We start from the raw sequence: 21164 nt of genomic DNA, 5'->3' as shown, positions 1-21164 counted from the left end.
CAGACATATGTTTTACAAAGACATCTGTGTACATGAGTAGAGATCATGTTTCAATACTCTACAGCTCCTCTTTGTGAGAAAGACAGTTGGCTCTGATGGGAGTGGTGGTCCAGGACAGCTAAGGTCCTCCAGAATTATTTTCATAATTTTTTATTTCCATTGTATTTTAGGGTAACCAATTTACCATTCAGACCTGTTAGTGACATTTTACTTTTTAACAGTCGTTTGAACCTTTCATTAGTTTTTTGCCATTTTCATTTTATTTAAATATTTGGATATTGTAAATCCTTTATTTCTTGCTGGATGTTTGTTTGGCTAGCTTGATAAATACCTAGATGAATTTTCCATAAGGATTGCCTGTGGATCCGGCCGGCCTTCCAAAAGGGAAACGAGGTTGTACTTCGTTAGACCTATTTGTGGTTCTCCTGCTTTGGCAGTATAGGAATGTAACAGTTTCTCACACCAAGACTGTGATATGTCTCCTGAGTAGCCTTAAAAGTGCAATTCCTACAGCCCCTTTCCTAGTCACTGCCCACTCGAAGTTAGATTGCCCAATAAATGCAGCTCAGACCACTTCCCTTCTAGTTTGAATTTAATTGTCTCTCTCAGTATTAGGCCAGGCGAAAAGGTGAGGGCACATGCTTTTAGTTCACTGTATAATTGTCTCCTCCTAATTGTAAAGAGTGTTTGATTCACATATAGGAAACTGAGCAAAATGACAGTGAATTGATCCATGGCAGTTATCATAATATGCAATAAGCACTCCCCAAAATCTAGTTCGTGTCACCCTCTGTTTGCACCACCTTTTATGTACCATCCGGTATATCATGGTTTCAAACAATCTTCAGTCATCTTTAAAAAAAAAAAAGTAATTGATCAGCATTTATTGCTGGTGACACAATCCTTTATTTAAACAATGATGCTACTACCCCTGTTGGTGCTGTGGTTGGAGAGGACGGTGACGACGCAACAACCCGCTTCTTTGTTATTCACATTTCCACTCCAAGTCTGCAATGCAGGGGGGTGGCAGGAATGACTGGATGAAAATATGGTGTGCCAAAACTGTAGACAGATGCAGTACTGCAGGAATCCCTCATGTACTATATGTTCCAACTCGCACAGTACCATAGGTTCCCAAACAATATCAGCTGTCTTCAAGTGGTCTTCTGGAGAACTGATATCACAATTGCCACAAAGTGAGATGGAAATTTTGGAGAGAGCTGGTTTCATGCTCGTGTTTGGAAGCTCAAGGCAATAAACGTCCATCAAGATTTTTACAACCTCGCTAGGTTGTCAGCGGCAGCCTCAGAGGCGCTTGTTATCTGTGTATGTGGTGAGGTTGGTTTGGGTAGAATCAGGCTGTAAGCCGCGCCCCCTCCATGGTTGGCCAGGCAATGATGCGTTGAAAGCCTTTTCACCACCCACTCCAGACACTGCCCTTTCAAGGCCTCTCTCACACATAAAAGTATTTTTGAAGTTGTCAGTTCTATGTGCACATCAGTGCAGCATAAAGTGTGAAAACAATAGTGTGGTGTAGGTGTGAGTAAAGTACTACAATATTACACGAGTATAAGATTTTTATATACACACCAGAAAATGCATATAGTTCCATCTAGTTTCTACTTAGAATGGGCTTAGTTTGAATTCACTGAATAAGGCCGGTATTTCTGAATTGTCCTACAGGATTGACAAGATTGGCTTTATCTCATCGGGCCACAAAATAAATGAAAACATTGAAATCATTTTTCTATGTTACTGTCCTCACATTAAATAAACAGACATTTACCAATGTAAAAGTGTGCTTAAAAACGTCCGTTTATTTATGGTGCCATAGAACAGAAATATATTGCAATATAAATGAAGGGGACTCACAGAACCAAGTCCAAACAATACAGGGCACATATGCAAAGCCATAATTTAGAATTGTAAATTCTACCACAGCTCCTGCTAATGATCTGCTCATAATATCAAAGCTGGATTATTGTCATCTCTTAAGTGGGCGGAAATAAGCATGCAGGAAAAAGGTATGAATGGGTCTTCTTAAAACATGTTATAAAGAATGATGCTTTGGCATACTGATTATAATTAGAATGTTTCTTGTAACAAACTTTTGTGATTATTATCCAGCAATTTATAGTTGGCAGTCTTTAATCCATGGAGAGAGATCTTTTCCTTTGCAATATGCGTTCCATGCAACCCTGTGGGGCAAAAAATATGCCTGGTTAGACTTGATTACACGCAAAAAATTAGTAGCACATAAATTTATTAATTATTGTACGGAATTAATAAGCTCTATGAATACTTCAAGCTCCAATGAGAGGACAAATTAAACACTTATTTAAAAACTGGGGCACATTGTAATGATGTACAGGACAATTCACAGACAAAAGAAAAAGAAAACAATGTTGCCTATCTTCGCTCTCCAGCCAAATATTTGTTCTCAATTCTTATGGGCCTGGGATGAAATGACTACCCATACATTTGTTGATGATCGAACCGGTGATACTCGTCACCATTAGGCCCCTAGCTAATTTGAAAGGGAACATACACACTGGCTCATTGTGGGTGCGACAGCCTGGTAATGAGTCCTGGATGGCCTAATGCAGGTTGAACAAAGAAAGTCCTAGAAAAAGCTGAAGTGTCATATAGTGGATGCGATGCAGGAAAGCGGGATTTTATTTCTGTAGGAATTACTCATTTAAACATTTTTTTAAATAAAACACATTGTTAAAAACATCTGCTTATACAGCTTGTGCTGATGCAGAATTCTTGGATGAACCCAGTGAATCATGATTTTCCACACAGCTTTACTAACTGTATTCCCAGGGCTTGATAAATCCACTTGCTCACTCGCATTTGCGAGCCAGATTTAATTAAGGTGAGCTATTTTTAGGTACTACTCGCCCTTTCTGGTGAGTAGGAAGAGAAACTGACTTTTGACCTCTGTCTCTGAAAGCAGAACAAATGTGATGCGATAGCAAGATTTAAAGGCATCTTTATTGCTCACAAAGTGAATGAGCAATAAAAAAGCCTTTAAATGTTGTTAACTTGTCACATTTGCTCACAGAGGTCAAGTGCAATACAGTTAGGTTGAGTATTTTTTTAAGTTACTAGACCTGCAGGTCCAGTATATTTTCTTTAGATTTTTCGAGCCATGATTTCCTCTTCTTCAACAAAGACGTTTATGCACATAAGAGAAATATTGTGTTTTATCCTCGTTTGCCTGTGCTGTTTGTTCCCCATTGTTCTAACTGTTTTCTAGTTGGACAGGTTCCATGTACTTCGCTATGCACCTTTCACTGTGTTCTAGTTGGGCAAGTGCCATGCACTCTTCTGTGCGCTTTTCACTATTTTCAAGTTGGGCAGATGCCATGTAGTCATTGTGCACTTTATTTGGGCATGCTATGTACTTTAGTTTGATTGTGATGTTACAAGGCCTGTTTAAGTGCAAATGCTCGGAATTTCTGTTTGAACAAACACTCGGTGCTTATTAGTCGAAAGCCTCTGTTTCATGATGACATCAAGGTTGCCTGATATGCTTGCTTTTTGTTTAAATGTTCAGCTGGTGTGCCATATAATTGAGGTCTCAATTTCCTGCCACCGATTAGTAAGAAGCCTCTGTTTCCTGCTAACCTTAAGGTTAACTGATATGCTTGCTTTTTGTTTTGTTTGTTCAACTGCTCTGACATCTAATGAAAGGCTTCCATTTCATTCCCCAGTCTCCCGCCAGAGACAGCTTTCTAATTGGCAGGAAACACTCAGTAATCTTTGGGAAGGCTCCTATGCCTAGTTTGTTTGTTTACTCAACCTTCTATTTCCTGCTCCAGTCTCCTGCCAGAGGCATCCTTCTAATTGACAGGAAGTAATTTGTAATCTTCAAGTAGGCTCCAGATTAACACTTGCTTGACAGGCTACAAATACTGATTCTAAACTCAGTCCCCTGATTGGCTTAGTCAATGTGGCTTGAGAGAGATCTGTGTCTCTAATCAGCGCCGTTTGTGGGTGCTGAGCCCTGCAACCTGCAACAAGAATAACCAGGATATCTTAGCCTGGAAGCTGAGGGCCATCAACCATTCTTGGAACTCCGTCTCTTCCAGACAGCTTCCAACAATCCAGAACCCTAGAACCTGGTTGATCAGCCAGCACCACTGTGCCCCTATCGCCTTGACTATGACTATTTTTTGCATTAAAGATTCGCACTTCCAGCTGACTGTAAAGCATTCCTGTATGGTTGTCTGAAATGATTGTGTTCTTGCTGCTGATACCTCTCCTGACTGAAGGAGTGTTCTTTGCTACTTGAACTTACTTCAGGAGTCCTGCTCAGAAGGATTAACACCCACCCCATCCTTTTCACAAACGTTCCTGGTACACCAAAACCATTGCTCTCTCTCTCTTTCTCTCCAACCTAATTCCCTCCTGGGGTTATTCCCTGGTATTGGTAATTTCTTCTGATACTAAAGATTAATCTCAAGGGGAAGTGGTGGAAGATATTTACTTCCGCAGAAGTCCTGGGAATTCAGGTGAGTGGCCCTAGGTGTAACACATTCTGCCTAGCACAACCACTGATAGAAAAGAAGCCTTACTTTTGTAGAGGATAAGTAGTGCATGTATGCAAATTATATTTGAGTAGAAATTGTGTCCATTGTCAGTACTGTAAATTAAAAAACTATGGGGGAGAGAAGCCTCAGCCTTAATATGAACAAGGCCGAGCTGTCTCAAGTGAAAAAACCTAATTCCTAATTAATTAAGCAGATTTCTGAGATAAATCTCAAGCTCACCCTTGTTTGCTTGGCACAACTGAAAAGCCTTTCTTCAGTGAAATGTGCAATTTGTACATAAATAGCAACATCAAAACAACATTGCAGTTAAAATTTACATATCTTAAAATTGCCAAATCAATTTTGTTACGGATTGTTAGAAATTGAGTTTCTGGTTGGCTAGGGTATGCACCTAAGCCAGGCAGAACCCACCACTCTAGACAGGGTAAGGGAGTTACGCACACCAGATCACCCCTGCTCACCCCTTTGCTAGCTTGGCAGAGAAGTCAGGATTATCCAGAGGCAATGTGTAAAGCGTTTGTGTAACACACACCCAAACCAGTGACACACTAGGCACCCCGCAAAAAGAGATTCCACACAAGGGTATATAAAAATATCCTTTGTATTGTACATAAAAACACTTAAGACCACAATCACATCAATTACGTCACCAACCAGGCGATTGTCATGACATCACATAGATCATAAATCACTTTGCCATTAGGCAATGGTCAAAACAGTATAGGTAGTGCACATAAGTAAATACTTGTGAGTTACATCCATCATGAAAACATTAGGACAACATTATCACTGTGCTCATCATCCCAAAAACCCCTTTACATTAGGGCACTAATGTGAAGCAATTATTATAATGCACCCAAAACATAAGAATCAACATATTAAGCTACCCCGTATTATGTCGGATCATAATCCTTTGCTACTTACAGTTGAGACAACATCTCTGACACAGATACCACAAGCTTGGACATTCGAGAGGTCTGTGCTCCTCGAGAACGAATATTGTAATCACATGCAAAGATGGATATCTAACTTCTTAGCAGTTAATACAGGCAGCCCAACGATAGATTTCGTTTGGGATGCCCTAAAAGCCGGCATTAGGGGAGAAACTATACAATATTCACTCAGGACTAACAAGTGTGCAAGAGAAACATTAAGACTGTTACAAGAAACCTTAAAGAGGGTGGAGGAAGATCTTATAAGGGTAACAAGAAGCCCTTTTACCACGGAAGAGATAACTAATGCACAAACGCAGGTTGCAATAGCCAAAGCGGCAATCTCAAATGTATATACCATCAAAGCAGTTAAAAAAAAGCTACTGCTCATCGTGAAAAAATATACGAGGTTAGTGAGTCAGTTGGTCAGCAATTAGCCATCCGGATGAGACAGCAGACTACACAAAACATAATACAGGAAATCCAGGACCCTATAGCAGGCAAAATATCCGACTCAGCTAAGATTAGAGAAGCATTTTGGCGCTTTTATAGTGCTTTATATACAGAAGAGGGAGAAATAGTTCAAGAGAAAATTACTGAATATTTAGACTTAGATACCTGTGACAAATTTAACACAGAAGATCAGGAAAACATGGAAAAGGCCCCCGACTTAGAGGAAATAGTAAAAAATGTAAAAGATCTCTCCCGTGGGAAGGCAACTGGACTAGATGCGATTCCTCTTGAATTTTATATAGTATTCCTGGATCAGCTTCAAGAAATATTGTTGAACCTATGCCTACATATATTTAGAGGAGGGCAACCTCCCAACTCTTGGTCAAAGGCTAAAATTGTTATATTCCCCAAGAAAAATAAACCCTTGGACCAGATGGGCTCTTATCGTCCCATCACGTTAATAAACGCAGATTCCAAAATTTACTCTAAACTGCTTGCCAACATATCTAAATTTCAGCATGGCTTTATCCCCGGGAGAGACACCACTAATCACACACGGAGGGTAATCAGCTTATTTGACCATACCCAGATGACAGGAGACCCGATGGCGTTAATACTACTCGACGCCGAGAAAGCTTTTGACAGGGTCTCCTGGTCATTCCTCTGGCAGGCTATGTCCGGATCGGATTTAAACAGGTTTTCATACAGGCAATCCAAAAACTCTACATTAATCCTCAGGCTATGGTGATGGTCAACGGTTGCATTTCTAAAGAACTAAAAATCTCGAGAGGAACTAGGCAGGGATGTCCCTGCTCCCCGCTGTTGTTCTCTATTTATATTGATCCGTTTATTAGGAGATTGGAATGCAATAGGAATATAGCCGCTATCTTGACACATAGATACTCAACAAAAACTCTTGCATATGCCGATGATATCGCCATTGTCACAGCTAATCCAAACTTGGCTATGCCTACTATTGAACTGGAGGCTGTAAGATTTGGGAAAATTTCAGGGTATGCTCTGAACCAAGGGAAAACTCAAATAATTATGAATAACAAATGTGATATGATAGATCCACGCATAACAGGTTCAGCTACTTATCTAGGGGTTACGATTACTTCTGAATTAGAGAATCTAGTTGATCTGAACCTAAAACCCTCACTAAATAAAATGCAAAAAGATCTCCGGCGTATCAATAATCGACATCTTTCTTTGATCGTACGGGTGAATGCATTAAAAATGGTCTACTTTCCAAAACTCCTGTATATATTTAGAGCCATTAATCTGGAAATTTCAGACCAGTGGTTTAAAAGAATGGAACATATTTTCACGGACTTTGTCTGGTCATACACAAAGCCCCACCGTGCCTATAAGCTGCTGACACTTCCCAAAGAAAGAGGAGGATTAAGTCTTCCAAATCTTAGGGTATATTATTGGGCAACATTCTTGCTATATAATCATGAACTTTTTCTTCTTGACGGAACAGGGACAACTGTGGATAATTACACCCCTTCAATTCATCAAATAATACTAGGTGATAGAAACACTGGCTATCTTTGGAGATATCTCTTCGATAGTTACCATAAAAAAGTGAGATTGAAAACACTCATAGGAGCGTTTAATGTCTGGAAATCTGTGAGGAAAATGATAGGTTTGGGACGATTATCTTTCTATACACCCATACAAAACAATCCCTCCCTACCAGACATATTTAAAGACTCCTATATTTATAGATGGATCACAGCCGGAATCACTCATATAGGATGTTTTTTTTCCTCAGAGGGGCTATACTCTTTTGAATTGTTGAAAGACAAGTATCATTTGGAATGGAGAGACTTCTTCAAATATCTTCAAACAAGAGATTTTCTATTACGACGTGTAAGGGGAGAAGACACTATGATTAAAAACCCCATAGCTGAAATTCTCAGCCACTCTCAGGAAACAAAAATCCGGATTGGGGGGTTATATCAGCTATTATTGATGTATTTTACGGATGATTTGCAGAAGATCACTCAGAAATGGCAAAGTAAAATTACAATCTCCACAGAAGAATTTGAGTATGTATATGGGCTATCGCAAACTATACTTATGTCAACGAAACTACAAACACAATTTTATAAAATATGTTTTTTATGTATTATACTCCGGACAGAATCGCCAAATGGGGTAGTGGGAGAGGCACATGCTGCTGCCGATGTAAGTTACAAAATGCGGACTGCATACACATTTTTTCATCTTGTCCCTCTCTAATTCCTCTCAAGTCAAAAATCGAACATTTCCTTTCACTGATTCTCAAAAATGTGGTCACTCTATCTGATCAAATAGTAGTCCTGGGCGTAACAAACTGCACCAACCTGAATATCGGTAATGAACTGATATTTATCTTGATGGTCGTATGAAGAATTTGCATAGCATCAGCTTGGTTAGATCCAATAGCCCCCTCATATCAACAGTGGTTTTCAAGACTGTTAGCAATCTTTAACCTAGAAATGGCATTATATAAAACTAAAGGTAGGAAGCGTAGGATAAAAGGGCTAAAAATCTGGTTACCTTCAATAGAATGGTCTGAATCCCGGTGACTTATATAGTAATAATCTGGCTGTAATGATTTAGCTGCCACCTGTACCTATCGAACCCAATGTTTATTTGTCTTTGAATAATTATTTGTTAATTCATTTATTATCTTTTTCTTGTATTATAGATATATGCTTTATGATTTCCTTTTGTTCCACATTTAACCTGCCCGACCGGAGGGGGGGGGGGGTGTTGTTTTATGTGTTGTATTGTCTTTTTTGTATAAAATCTAATAAAGATATTTAAAAAAAAAAGAATCAACATATTAATACCACCCTAACACGTAGGGTAAAGCTCCTGTAACTGCAGGGAACCCTTAGAGACCTGCCCATGGGGGTACCTTGGGCCTATCTTAGGGGTGCCTTACATAAAAAGAAAGGGACGGTTTGGGCCTGGCAAGTGGGTGCACTTACCAGGACAACATGGCAATTCACAACTGCACACACAGACACTACAGTCACAGGTCTGAGTTATGTTTTACAGGGCTACTGCAGTGGATGGCACAACCAGTGCTGCAAGGCCACTAGTAGCATTTGATGTTCAGGCCGTGCCACACACCGTGAACTTTACTAGGGACTTACCAGTAAATCAAATATGCCAATCATGGATAACCAATCAATACCACAATTTATACAGAGAGCGTATGCACTTTAGCACTAATCAGCAGTGGTAAAGTTCCCAGAATCCTAAAGTCAATGAAAACAGGGTCAAAAATATAGGAGATAAAGGCAAAAAGTTTGGCAGTGACCCTGCAGTAAGGGACAATACAAACACGGATTAATAAAATCCAATTAATAAAATTACACAAAAAATATTTATAGCAAACAAAAGGAAACTAAAATGTCAGTGTTCTCCACTGGCCCCCAAATCATACTGTGCAAGTGAAACACAGTCACTGACTATTCCCCAAAATGTATAAGCTATGAAATAGTGGCTCTGAAACAGTAGCAGTGACTACTGTCCTTTGTTTATTGTACTACAGCCAAGGCGTTCCTCTAAAATACCACACAAGTGGGCAAAACACATTGACTTCAGGACTTGCCTTCTTCACATGTTCAGTTATATATGGATCATCAAGACAAGTATCAACTAGAGGTGGTTAGTAATATGGTTGTAAATATTTTGAGGGAGATTCATAAATGTTTTGTACAGGTTGAAGTTAGACTAACACCTGGAAAAATGTGCCTGTGTGTGCCTTATGCACGAGTCACACAACGATAATGAGATATTTGTGTGTAATGTATGTGCTGCGTGCATTTATAACAGACACATATAGTGTACTTACTATAGAAAAGTGCATTCCTGGAATATTGTTGGAGTATTGGTATGGAAAATTAAGCAATGTGTGCATTCCTAGAGCAGAGTCTAATAATTGGCTATGGCAATGAAACACACATTACTGTACCACAAAGTAATAATTTTCCGTGCATTGAGCACCTAACTTGAATACAATATAGAAATCGTACTAAAATTGTGGAAAAGTGCACCATTGTGTTCAGTTTTACAAGGTATCTGTTCGAAGAAGGCTCATTTATGTTACAAATAGTTTACAATAAAAAACTACAATTGTAAAAAATGAATTTATTTTGTTGTCCTAACCATTGCATATGGTTTGAAAAATTGCCCTGTAACTTTACCCATACGTACTCAGGGACATAATTAAAGGTTATTGTCAACAATTATTCAAGGTTTGTTGCTTAAGGTCCTTGCCATGGTTCACTACCAAGGCTTGTCACCAAATGTCAGATGCAATTGTTAAAAAGCATTGCCAAAGTCCCAACTCTAGCCTTTGCAAGATGTGCTCTAGTTATTTTTTTCTTTTTTATTGCAAGCATATGCCACAAAAAGAAAACAATACAACTTAGTTTGGCTGTCAAATGCTTGCATTAAAATAGTAAAATTAAAACAAAGCACGAATATGTCTATTTTACTAGTGATCTTTTTTTTAAATAAGGTTTGCAGTTGTGCCATGGGTTTTATTCATATTGTTATTAGTGAATGAGACTAGAATAAATCACCACATAATCGAGTACTCAAAGTGAAGTCAGCTAAAATGTTACTTAAACACATTATAAATTTTAAAAAGTGACATATACTAAATCACCATTTAACTGGGCATTCAATGCGAAGGATTAATTAATAACTAGTATTTAAAGTTAATATACAAAATAAAATATAAAGCACTCTTTAAACTCAATTAATCATGAAGAGAAAAATTATTTTTAGGCGTACTTGAAGAAGGTGCATAGGCTTTGTATAGTCAAATTCAAATTCAAATCATTATTGCTTGATTAATTAAAATCATACAATACAAAATCATCAATTACACAGCCATAGTAAAAAAAAAATTCAATATCGAGGACCAAGAGATTAAGTAATGTGGGCAAATTTAATTCCTCTATATTACAAATCTACAATTCATCTCTTTATATAAAAAAATCAAGTTACCCTCAATAAGATCATAGGTTATGTGAAAATGATCCTGTGCAAATTAGATTTCTATATTAGCCGATTTAAACTACCATATTTACTACTCTCAAATCACAGGCTTCTAGTTTCTCTTTTGTCAAAGTCAAAAATGTTGTAAAGTTTGCAATCATGATTATAGCAGTTGGCTGAAAACATATTACCAGAGCTTGTCCACAAGATCGTGCTCATTGTGTATTAAAATAGTTTTTTTAATATCTCCTTCTTTCTTCCTTCATTTCTGGGCATATACAAACTAAGTGGATCATATTTTCTTCCCATTGAGTGCACAGTCTGCAAGGAGTCGGCTTAGATGGTTGCAACTATGGCAGTGCATGTGTTGATCCTGGAAGATAGCCAAATCTTGCTTTAATAAATATATTTTTTAATTTTGCAGACCAAGGTATTTCTAAATAAGGCTGCAATTTGAGCATCTTGTACTCATTTAGGACCATCCATGCATGTGCTCTTTTAGTAAGCAGTTCTTTATCTTTCAGCAGTGACAATCGTTTTGTTATTCCATTAATTGTATTTTTGAAGGATGCTGGTTTTTTAGCCATTTCCCAAACCTCATGTGCCGATAACTCCTTCAGTGCAATTTGTAAATACTTCCAAAATTGTGGATTTTGATTCAGCTGTATTTCCTGCCAGAGTAAGCAACACATTGGATTAAAGGTATTAGTTCTTATTAATTTCCATACTTTTATATATTGATCCATCCTTGCAATTTGCTGGTTGAATATACCAAATTCCAATCTAATTTGTGCAGGTGATGCATTAGTGGGAAGACAGAACAAAAATTAAAAAACTTTGGTAATAGCATTATTTAAAGCACATTCCTTGCTGCAAAGTGCTTCACTACCGTTGGTGAGACTGGGCAGCATTTATGCATTTATTACCTTTGACTGTGGTAGATAACCAGCCACCCACCCCACCCCCCCAAGGCACTCTGCAATCTACGAAATGCCATTAGTGGGGAGTTACTACTCTTTATCAGCTCTACTTTATGTAGACAAAATGAGCCCTTATCATCAAACAAGACAACCAGGTATTTATAGGTTTTCACTTGTTCTAATTGTCGATTTTGCAAATACCATTTATATTTACTGCATTTCAATGCCTTTTTATTAACTTCCATTACTTTAATTGTAGCTACATTTATTACCATCCTCTTCTCCATTGAGTATTTTGCTATTTTATTTATAAGATGTTGTAAGCCTATTTTTGTTTGCCCTAATAAAATAACGTCATCAGCATATAATAGATTTGAAATGTGTCTATCTGCCAATTTAGGTGGATGAGAGATCTCATTATCTAAAACTTCTGTTAAAACAGATAAAAATAAATTAATTAGGTGGGGGGCAAGTACGCACCCTTGTTTTAGACCCTGAGATGTTTCATTTTTTCTTGATAGTTGCGTGCCTTTACCCAATCGAACCCTAGTCCAGGTCTCGGTATATAGTAATTGAACAGCTTTTGAGAGGCCAGGGCCAGTACCTTGTTTGTCTAATTTTCCCCAGAGAATTTGCAGATTTACACAGTTAAAAGATGATTTAAAAACCATGAGTATAGCGGATGTTTCCTCAGTTTATAGTTTTCAATTAAGATTGCAAGCATTAAAATATTGGTTACTGTACCTTGCCCTTGCATAAAGCCCAATTGATTTGGTGGAATTATCTGCATTTGTTACCCATTCTGTTAATTCTGACAGGAGGATTTCTGCAAAGAGTATGGCTTCCGTATATTGCAACGTTATTAGTCGATAGTTTGTTGGTTGTTCCCACCCTCCGCTTTCATAGATAGGTGATACTATCAAGCCTTTCCAAGACTACGATATGATCGACATTTGCAATGCTTGATTACAAACTCTTGTCATGTAACCTGCCCAGATTGGAGCATTCTCTTTGTATAGTGCAGCTAGGATCCCGTTGGGACCAGGGGCTCCATCAAGTCTCTGTTTATGGATAAGCTTACATACTTGGTCTTCAGTTGTATGTAATTCCTTATCCTTATTATCCATTGCTCGTCTCGTATTATATGGACCTGGTTTAAACTCCATATCTGGTTTGTAATTCAAATGAAGTAGTAAAAACGTAACCCAACCAGATTCAGTTGCTATAGAGTATGTTGTTGTCCTACAAACTCTATTCAGTTTATTAAGCAATTTCCAAAATTCGCTTGCATTATTCTTGTTGCTAGTTGCTAGTATATAGGGCTTTTGCCCAGAGGGCCTGGTTTGCTTGTGATTTCTTTTCCCAAATGAGTTCTCACATCTGTATTAATTTTCTTTAATTTACCACAATAATCTTGGTTATCTCACCACCTGTTTACCATTCTCAATTATGCTCTCTTTTTAATAGACAGCCTTCAAAGGAAAGTTTTGCAAGTGCCCGTGGCTTTTTATCTTGTTGATGCTTGTTGCTTTCTTTTTTAATGTAGTCATTATTTTTTTGTAAAAAAGGTCAATTTTCCAATTGCATTGAGAGAGTCATCTTCGAAACAATGTTCAACCATCGAGTGCGCTGTTTTTATAATTGAGGCTTTAGATGTTTCCGACCAATAAAGTCTCTTATAGTTTATTATAGTTATGTCACCTGGAAGCGGCACATAATTTTCATGTTGTACACAGTTTAGTTTTAACTCAATTATTTGTTGACTATGGTCACTCCCATTGGTTTCTGCAATCTGGTAAAATGAAATCTTCTGAAATAGATTAAGAGATACTACTGAATAATCAATCCGGGGTTTATTAACAAATGAATGGTAAGTCCATGCAGGGGGAGAATCTTGTTGGAGTCGTCCATTTAAAACCCTTAGGCCCAAAGAGTCCAGTTCTTTTAATAGGTTCTTTCTAATGACCCCTTTTGTCCCCTTAAGAGTCTTGAATTGGAGGATGGTTAGGGATCGCCCATAGATAATCCTGTTGTTGTATGGCTTAATCTTAAGCATATGACCACAGAAAATTCATATTAAAGCCACCAGAGATGATAATTTCAGGTTGCATATCTTTATTCAATTGCTGTAGTAATATAGTTAATAAATTACAAGCCATTGTTTTTCTCGAATTAGGATCAGGGTGAATATATATGTTTAATAATAAAAGTTGTTTTGTCTTATTTTTATCTTTATAACGTAACTTGTCTATTAGACAGTTACAAGTATTTATAGCTACTAACTCACTTTCAACGTTTAGTTCTATTAAAATACAGGTTGCCAAACCCCGCAGGATCTACCATATTTATTTACTTTCGTAGGGGGTTTATAGTATGCCATAAAGCCTTCTAATTTAAAAGGATAGGAGGCCCAGGTCTCCTGAAGAAGAAGAATTTGAAAATTGCCCGATGTTGTAGTCAAATGCTCATTTTGAGACTTTGATTGTATACCTTTTATATTCCAAGAGCATATTTCTATCCTTTCTTTTAGATTAGATAACTCTTCCTGGACATCGTTAGATTGATTTTGTCAAGCTTGCTTTAATCCATGTAAGGCTGCTGTCAGATACCCAAATTTTAGTTCCTCCACTACTTCTCTTTTATATTCCATAGTGAATATAGAACCTTGTCCAACTGTTTCACCAATAGGATTTTTCAGTATTGAATATACCTGTTTGTTGTCTGACCCTTTCCGTTGACCCTCTCATTTTTGGGGGGGAATAAATGGACTTGGATAGGAAGGTTGAAGATGCCTTGTGATTTTTATTCCCAAGGTCAAAAATACTTCATATTCATGTAGGATTAGGTCTACTAAGCCAGTAGAATTCCGGGAAACCAGTGTCAGTTCTTGGTTATCAACTTTATTAGGTAAAAATTCCATTAATTCTATATCTTCAGTTCAAATTATTTCAAGTGAGGGAATTGCCTTACAAAGTTTAAGGATATTACCTTGGTTCAAGATATCATGTTTGCCCCTGGACTTATATTCTTGTTTAATAATTAGTTGTATCCCTCTTACTTTATGCATCTGGTTTTTACTCTCGAATTCTCGATTTGTACCAAATATGTTTTGCAGAGTATTAGGATAATTGAATGATTCCAGCTCTTGGAATTTTCCTGTTTGATTTAATAACTTTTGGTCCAAAGTCCTTCATATGGTTGGTTGTTGATTCCTAATTAAACTATCTGTGTTATGATTCTTGCTTCCGTCAATATCCCGATTCTGAAGTACCTTGACTTTCCACTTATTTTTCTGAGCTCCCAAATTATCTTGATCAGTCAAAGTACCCTCGATATTAGCTCTATTCTTTCCTTTTTGCAATAGTTCACAATTTGCCATCCTTTTATTTCCCTCAACTTCTGGCATGACAATTTGGTGTTGTTCTTCAGTTTTTCGTTTTTTTGGTTGGTCTGTTAGATCTGTAATGACATTACTTACTTCTACGATGTTAACTTCAGGTGTTTTTTTATTGAACAAAGGGTAAAGTGTTTTCTTTGTGTCTGGGACTATATCAGACTGGATCTGGGTTGCTTTATAGCTTCATTTGAATTCTGTAGTCTATTTCCTGTTACTATTGTTTTTTGGGGGAAATGCAGTAGTTGTGCTGTCTTTTATTATGTTTCTTGCTTTCTGTTGGTTTTTCCTCTGACTTTTTGACATTTGGAGTACTAGGGATGTTAAGAGAGATGCTGATTTCTCTTCTTCCAGCTCATCCTTCTTTTTCTCCCTATAATCCGTGTTATTTTGAAGAATTACATTATTACTTGTAGTTATTTTTCTGTTATATCCTCAGTCAAAAAATCTTTATTTCCATGAATTTGTAAGTTTCCTCTTAGGTCCTCGATTATTGTATTTAAAACTTCTGGAATTGTTATGTTAATAAAATTTCTAAAGTGCGACTGATACCCTAGGGTGTTTCGGCGCTGAACACTGCCTAATTGGTTGCTATGGTGAAAATGACTATACAGCAAACAGCCAGCATTTCAGCCCCTTCCTAAAGGAGAGGAGCTCGGTTGCATTTCTCAGGTGGAAAGTTAGATTGTTCCAGTATTTTGTGGCGCAAGTGATGAAGCTCCTGCCACCCCAGCTGGCTTTTTTGCAAGAGGGAACAATCACTCGTTTAGCTTCCATAGCACGCAGAGTTCTTCTATGAATGTACCATTTGAGCCGTTGGTTCAAGTAGTCGGGCCTGCTCCCTTTAGGGCCATAAAGACCACACAGAGGCCTTTAAACTGTGCCCGCTGTTTTACTGAGAGCAAGTGGAGAAGTCGAAGTCCCTACTTGACCGACACAAACCTGGGTGTATCGTCAACAGCCTAGCTTCTGCATTTTACATGATTTGGAGCTTGTTCAAATGTCTCTTTTGGATGTTCAAGTAGAGACCATTACAGTAGTCCAATCGAGACAAAATGAGCGCTGTGACGGCTGTCCTGAGGCTGTCTTCCAGAAGAAGGAACTTTAGTTTCCTCAGAATTCCGAGGAGAAAGAAACTTGCAGAGACAACCCCACTTATGTGGTCCCTGAGAGCAAGTCGGTTGTCAACAATGACCCCCAGGTTCTTCACTTTAATGGCGGGACCAGGAGAGTTCCCAATTCTTTCGGCCACCAGTCAGACATCCAGAGGTTCAAGTTATTACCAAATATAATAACCTCTGTTTGCCCTGAGTGGAGTTTCAGGCAATTAGATGACATCCACCCCAAGATAGCTTTCATGCGACTGTGACATCTTGTTCCAGTTTCGGCTTCTTGGACGTGCTGGAAGGGTAGCACTATTTGCGTGTCATCGGCATAGGAAGTCAATTGAAATCCAAAGGATCTTATCAGGGTTGACAGTGGGGACATGTATACATTAAAAAGTGTGGGGCTGAAGGACGACCCCTGTAGCCAACTTATTAATCAAAGGTGCACAATCACCATCTGTATATGGTGCTATTGGTTGTGCCTGAGCCCGTATTACTAGGTTGTTTAATGTGGCTAGCTCCTGATCAATTTCTGCCACCGAAGATGCCATGACATCGAGAAGATCTATTTGCACCTCCATTTAATTTGATTTATACTTTAGGGCTTCTAATGTCAATTGAGAAGTTCTGAAAGGAAGGTCCCAGATTGCCGCAAGTCCCAGTTTCCAGAGACTAGTGCTCCTGAGGCTTGGCTACTTTCAATAGGGTGTTATTCATTATTCCCACATAAGGGGCTTGGCTGTTCTTCCTCTTTTTAATTTCCTGTGTATGTTGCGGCCTGCTGTTATAATCATTATTATGATATGGTGTACTCCAATGCTGCAGATTATCTGATTTCAGAATATCATCATCCATATTATCTTGATTTCTGTTACCCTGCTTAAAATTCTCCTGTCTCCTTTTTTGTTCCGTATTGTTTGGAATTATATTAGTATTTATTTGAAGAAATTGGGGTAGGTTATTGGTTCCACTAGGAGTTTTATGCAGGTCATCTCCTGTAATCGGGCTACATTGATATTCCTGGTTTATTTGAGTTAAAGGCATAGGTTCCTCTCAAGAGTTTGCATTTTCAATTTTTTACTGATACTTCAATTGGAAGTGGTGCACCTGATGACAATAACTGTAGAGCAACGCCCAACAATAATTCCCAAGAACTTAAGTCCCCAGGTTGCAAATGTGAGGTTAAGGGGACAGTTAACATTTCCAGGTCAGTTATTTGCCCCATTGATTAGCTGATTCTTCCTTTGGTTTGGGTATTTGATCCACTTCATAGTGGTCACGCGCTCTTAATCCTTGATTTAGACTTGTTATTCTTGCCTCACTCATGTGTTTATTTGGAGTTTGTAACATACATTAGTCTAGTTGTATAGTTAACATGGCTCCCATTGGATCCTTCATAAAGTCAAACTTATTTGGAGTCTTTGTTGCTTTCTCAAATATAGGTAACATAGGGGATATCAGCGGCTGATTTTACCCTGATAGTTTTACTTCCGTTTTATTTAAAGTTGTTGAGGTTTGGAGTATTTTTTCCCTCTTAATAGGAGGGAAAGGTGGCCTCTCCTTGCCTGATCGTATAGTTCCTCTAACCTCTTACAGAGTACAAAACTCCTTACAAATACCTTTGGTCCGGGCACGTTTTGAAGGGGAGCATACACATCAATGGGCTCTTTTACTTGTGCTCTTAACCATTCCCGTAATCCAGGTTGGTCTGCAGGAGTCCCTACTTGAAGTCTGCACCGAATCCACCCCGATGCGTTGTGCTGACCGGACAAAAGGGGCTCACCAAATGAGACCGCAGGCTGCACCCAAACCTAGTCGGGCAGTCTCCACGGACCACCTGTGGCACTCACTCTGTAGCCGCCAACTATAGGGAACCGCACTCGTCCTTGCTCCCTGCGATCCCCGCAAAATCAACCCCAAGTGCCAGACCCAGGCTCCAGACCAAGATCCAACCGAACATGGGTGAGGGCAGTAAAAAAAATGGCAAAGTTGCGAAATAGAAGCAGATCAACTCAAGGATAAACAAATTCCTCACCGCCGCTCGCTTGGGTTGCTCCTTTAAATCCGCCTCCTCTTCCCGTGGCTCTGGAGGCTGAACTTAGCTGGATTTGGTTAGCACTGGGCGGGGCAACGCGGAACCAAAGTCTTTGATTGATGGCAGCTGTGGCGACGGAGCACAGCAACACTGGCAATGCTGAGAAAAATCTCAGAGGAGCTCCATACGCCACAGTATTCCGCTCTCTGCTCCCCACTCTCCGCTGCTCCCCCTGCTGCTCTACTTGCCGCCTCACCGCTTCACTGCCTCCCCTGGCTTACAGCTGTGCTCTTGGCCGAGTCACAGAATCGCTGACTCATCAACCCGGAACCAGCTTTGTATAGTCACTCAAAGTGAAGGGAGCCAATGAGCAAAGTGGGATGACCGACTGCCCCATGCTGTACGCTGTGGTGGGCGCACTCAAAATGTGTTTAACAATTTAACTGACCAATGGTTGAAGACCTCTGACCAAATGTCACTCTAAGTAGGTCTATTTTGTATGAATATCTTGGAAAAATAATTGCCTGGTGAGACATCTATTGCTACCTCAAATTCTAGACCTAAAAAGGGAGGAAATAAAGATAAGGCAAGGAAATTAAAAACGTGTGGAAATCAGAGGTTGAAGAAAAAAGAAGTGGAAAATGACCCATGCTGTTGTGCCAAAGTAATGATCGTTGATAATAACTCATGGTGATAACATAAGATAATGAGGCTTGGTAAAAAGTTTTGAAATATATTGCCCCAGTCCCATCCCTTCCCCTAATCTGAATTCCAGTTTTAATCATATACTCATTAGCATCATTTGGCTGATATTATCCATCTTTCTGTACTAAATAAACAGTCAATTTAATTTGGATGGAAGACATTATCAATGAAAATTGCTTCTGTTAAAACTCCCAATTAACATAGAGCTCAGGCAAGCGATAGTAATTACTGCCAACATTGTAGCAATTCTGGATTCCATAGCGGTTGCTAACAGTATGTTATTACAAAGGATCATTACCAGGGGTCATTAACAATCAACACATTTTCATCACTGAACTCGCTGGGAGGTGCAGATTAATTGCTCATTAATATCAGGATGAAGTATCAAGCCAAGTACGTATTATTTACATGTTTCCAAGTGAATGACCTATTGATCCAACATTTTCAAGATACTCTAGCTTCTGGGTTACTTGGTGCTAGATAACTTGCCATTGTGGCTGGTTATAATTTATAGCAAAATACCTCTGTATAGACATACACCCAAAGCACTTACACATATCATTGAGGCACATAGCTTCATCCTAGCTACAAACTCCCTCCTATCATGAAGGCCATTATTAAGATCTTATTCTGTGGAGATATTAAGATCACCGAGATGGAAATTTATTCTGTGGGTTTGCCTGAACATTTTATTGGGAACTTCCTTAACAGGCTCCTCTACATGGCTAAAAATAAGCATAATGAGGTGGGAAAGAGAGCAGAGTATCAACAAAGAAATTACTAATATTTGATATGTGAACAGTGCACGGGTCAGTTAGGAGAGATTCTGTACACAGTCTATGAAATCTCTTCTGCAATTCGTAATTGAGTTGCCCTGCTTAAGTTAAAAAAGCCAGACTATAAAACAGATGCTGTATTTTCCCATTCTCGGCGCTAGTAAGCACCACCAATGGAGTCTAGTATTTAAGTGGAGGAAGTCGTAGCTGGAAGAGGACTACAATAACTTAAAAAAAAATTGTTTTTATTGATTTTCCACCGCAACTTCAAGAAGTTAGTACAGAATTAAACGTACTCAGTAATCATCAAATCAACTACCCTCATTTGTCAGTAGTCCGACTGTACGATGTCAACTTAATCAAGTGAAACTTGTGTATACATTCTCCATGTTAGCTCCTGCTAGCCATATACAATTATAGCGACTTACGACCCAAGAAATGATCAACGTTGGCTAATACCCAAGGTGTGACTGTGACATTGAAACCAAGTAATATAACAAGAAATAAGCCAACCCGTTCCCCACCTCCCTCCTAACCCACCAGTGTGTTCTAACTAATTGTGTTCTATGAAATACAGAGCAACAGTTTATTCAGCATTACTCAACATGAAAATGTTAATACAGTGTATGCTAGCCCCTAATCGCTCCGCTTCGGCAGCCATTTAGTGTTATTCCAGTGGATTTGTTACTACCCATCTGGTTCAGGATGACCCTGCTTGCGAGTTCAAAATCGAGCTTGCATCTGAACCTGCCTTTGGCCCTTGCAGCAATACAACTAGGGCCCTTGCGGTCTCCAGTGCCTTATAACCATTAGTCCGCTTGGCAAGCTGAAGCCCGACTGTACTTTCGCTTGTTGCCCATTTAATGAATTCCGCTTTCCACCTCTTGATGTTGGGCCCTCGTGTGGCCTTCCAGTGCGCTGTAATATCTCTTTTGGCCAACAACGATCCCAAATCTAAAAACGTGCTTATTACCTTCGTTTTGGTCATATGGGGAAACCAATGAAGTAAACAGGTACCCATGTCAGGCTTTACTCATCGTTCCGTGACCTCACAAAGCAAATTGACCACCTCCTCCCAATATGTTCCTAGTTGTGGACAATCCCACATCATGTGTTTAAACTCCGCCCCCTCTAGATTACAACACGGGCACTTTGCGGTGTCTATATTAAAATACTTATTAATCCTGGCAGGAGTGAGGTATGCCCTGTGTAGTATAAAGAAGTGAACCAGTTGGAATCTGGCATTCCTGGTGCTTTTCCACGCTCTTCTA

General features: G+C 38.9%; 1 protein-coding gene across 1 annotated transcript in view; it reads right to left on the bottom strand.

Annotated features, from left to right (window-relative positions):
- Window positions 1–1797: 1797 nt before the first annotated feature.
- LYZ (lysozyme) overlaps window positions 1798–21164 on the bottom strand; it is a 102748-nt gene continuing 83381 nt past the window's right edge. Inside the window, exon 4 of the mRNA XM_078678662.1 lies at window positions 1798–2198. Within this exon, the coding sequence (XP_078534788.1) occupies window positions 2132–2198 (67 nt within the window). The 3' untranslated portion in view covers window positions 1798–2131. The remainder of the gene's footprint in view (window positions 2199–21164) is intronic.

Source organism: Lissotriton helveticus, chromosome 1_1 (genome assembly GCF_964261635.1).
Source record: "Lissotriton helveticus chromosome 1_1, aLisHel1.1, whole genome shotgun sequence".
Taxonomy (NCBI): Eukaryota; Metazoa; Chordata; class Amphibia; order Caudata; family Salamandridae; genus Lissotriton; species Lissotriton helveticus.
Note: the sequence above shows the minus strand (reverse complement) of the source record. Positions and strands in the feature narration are given on the sequence as shown.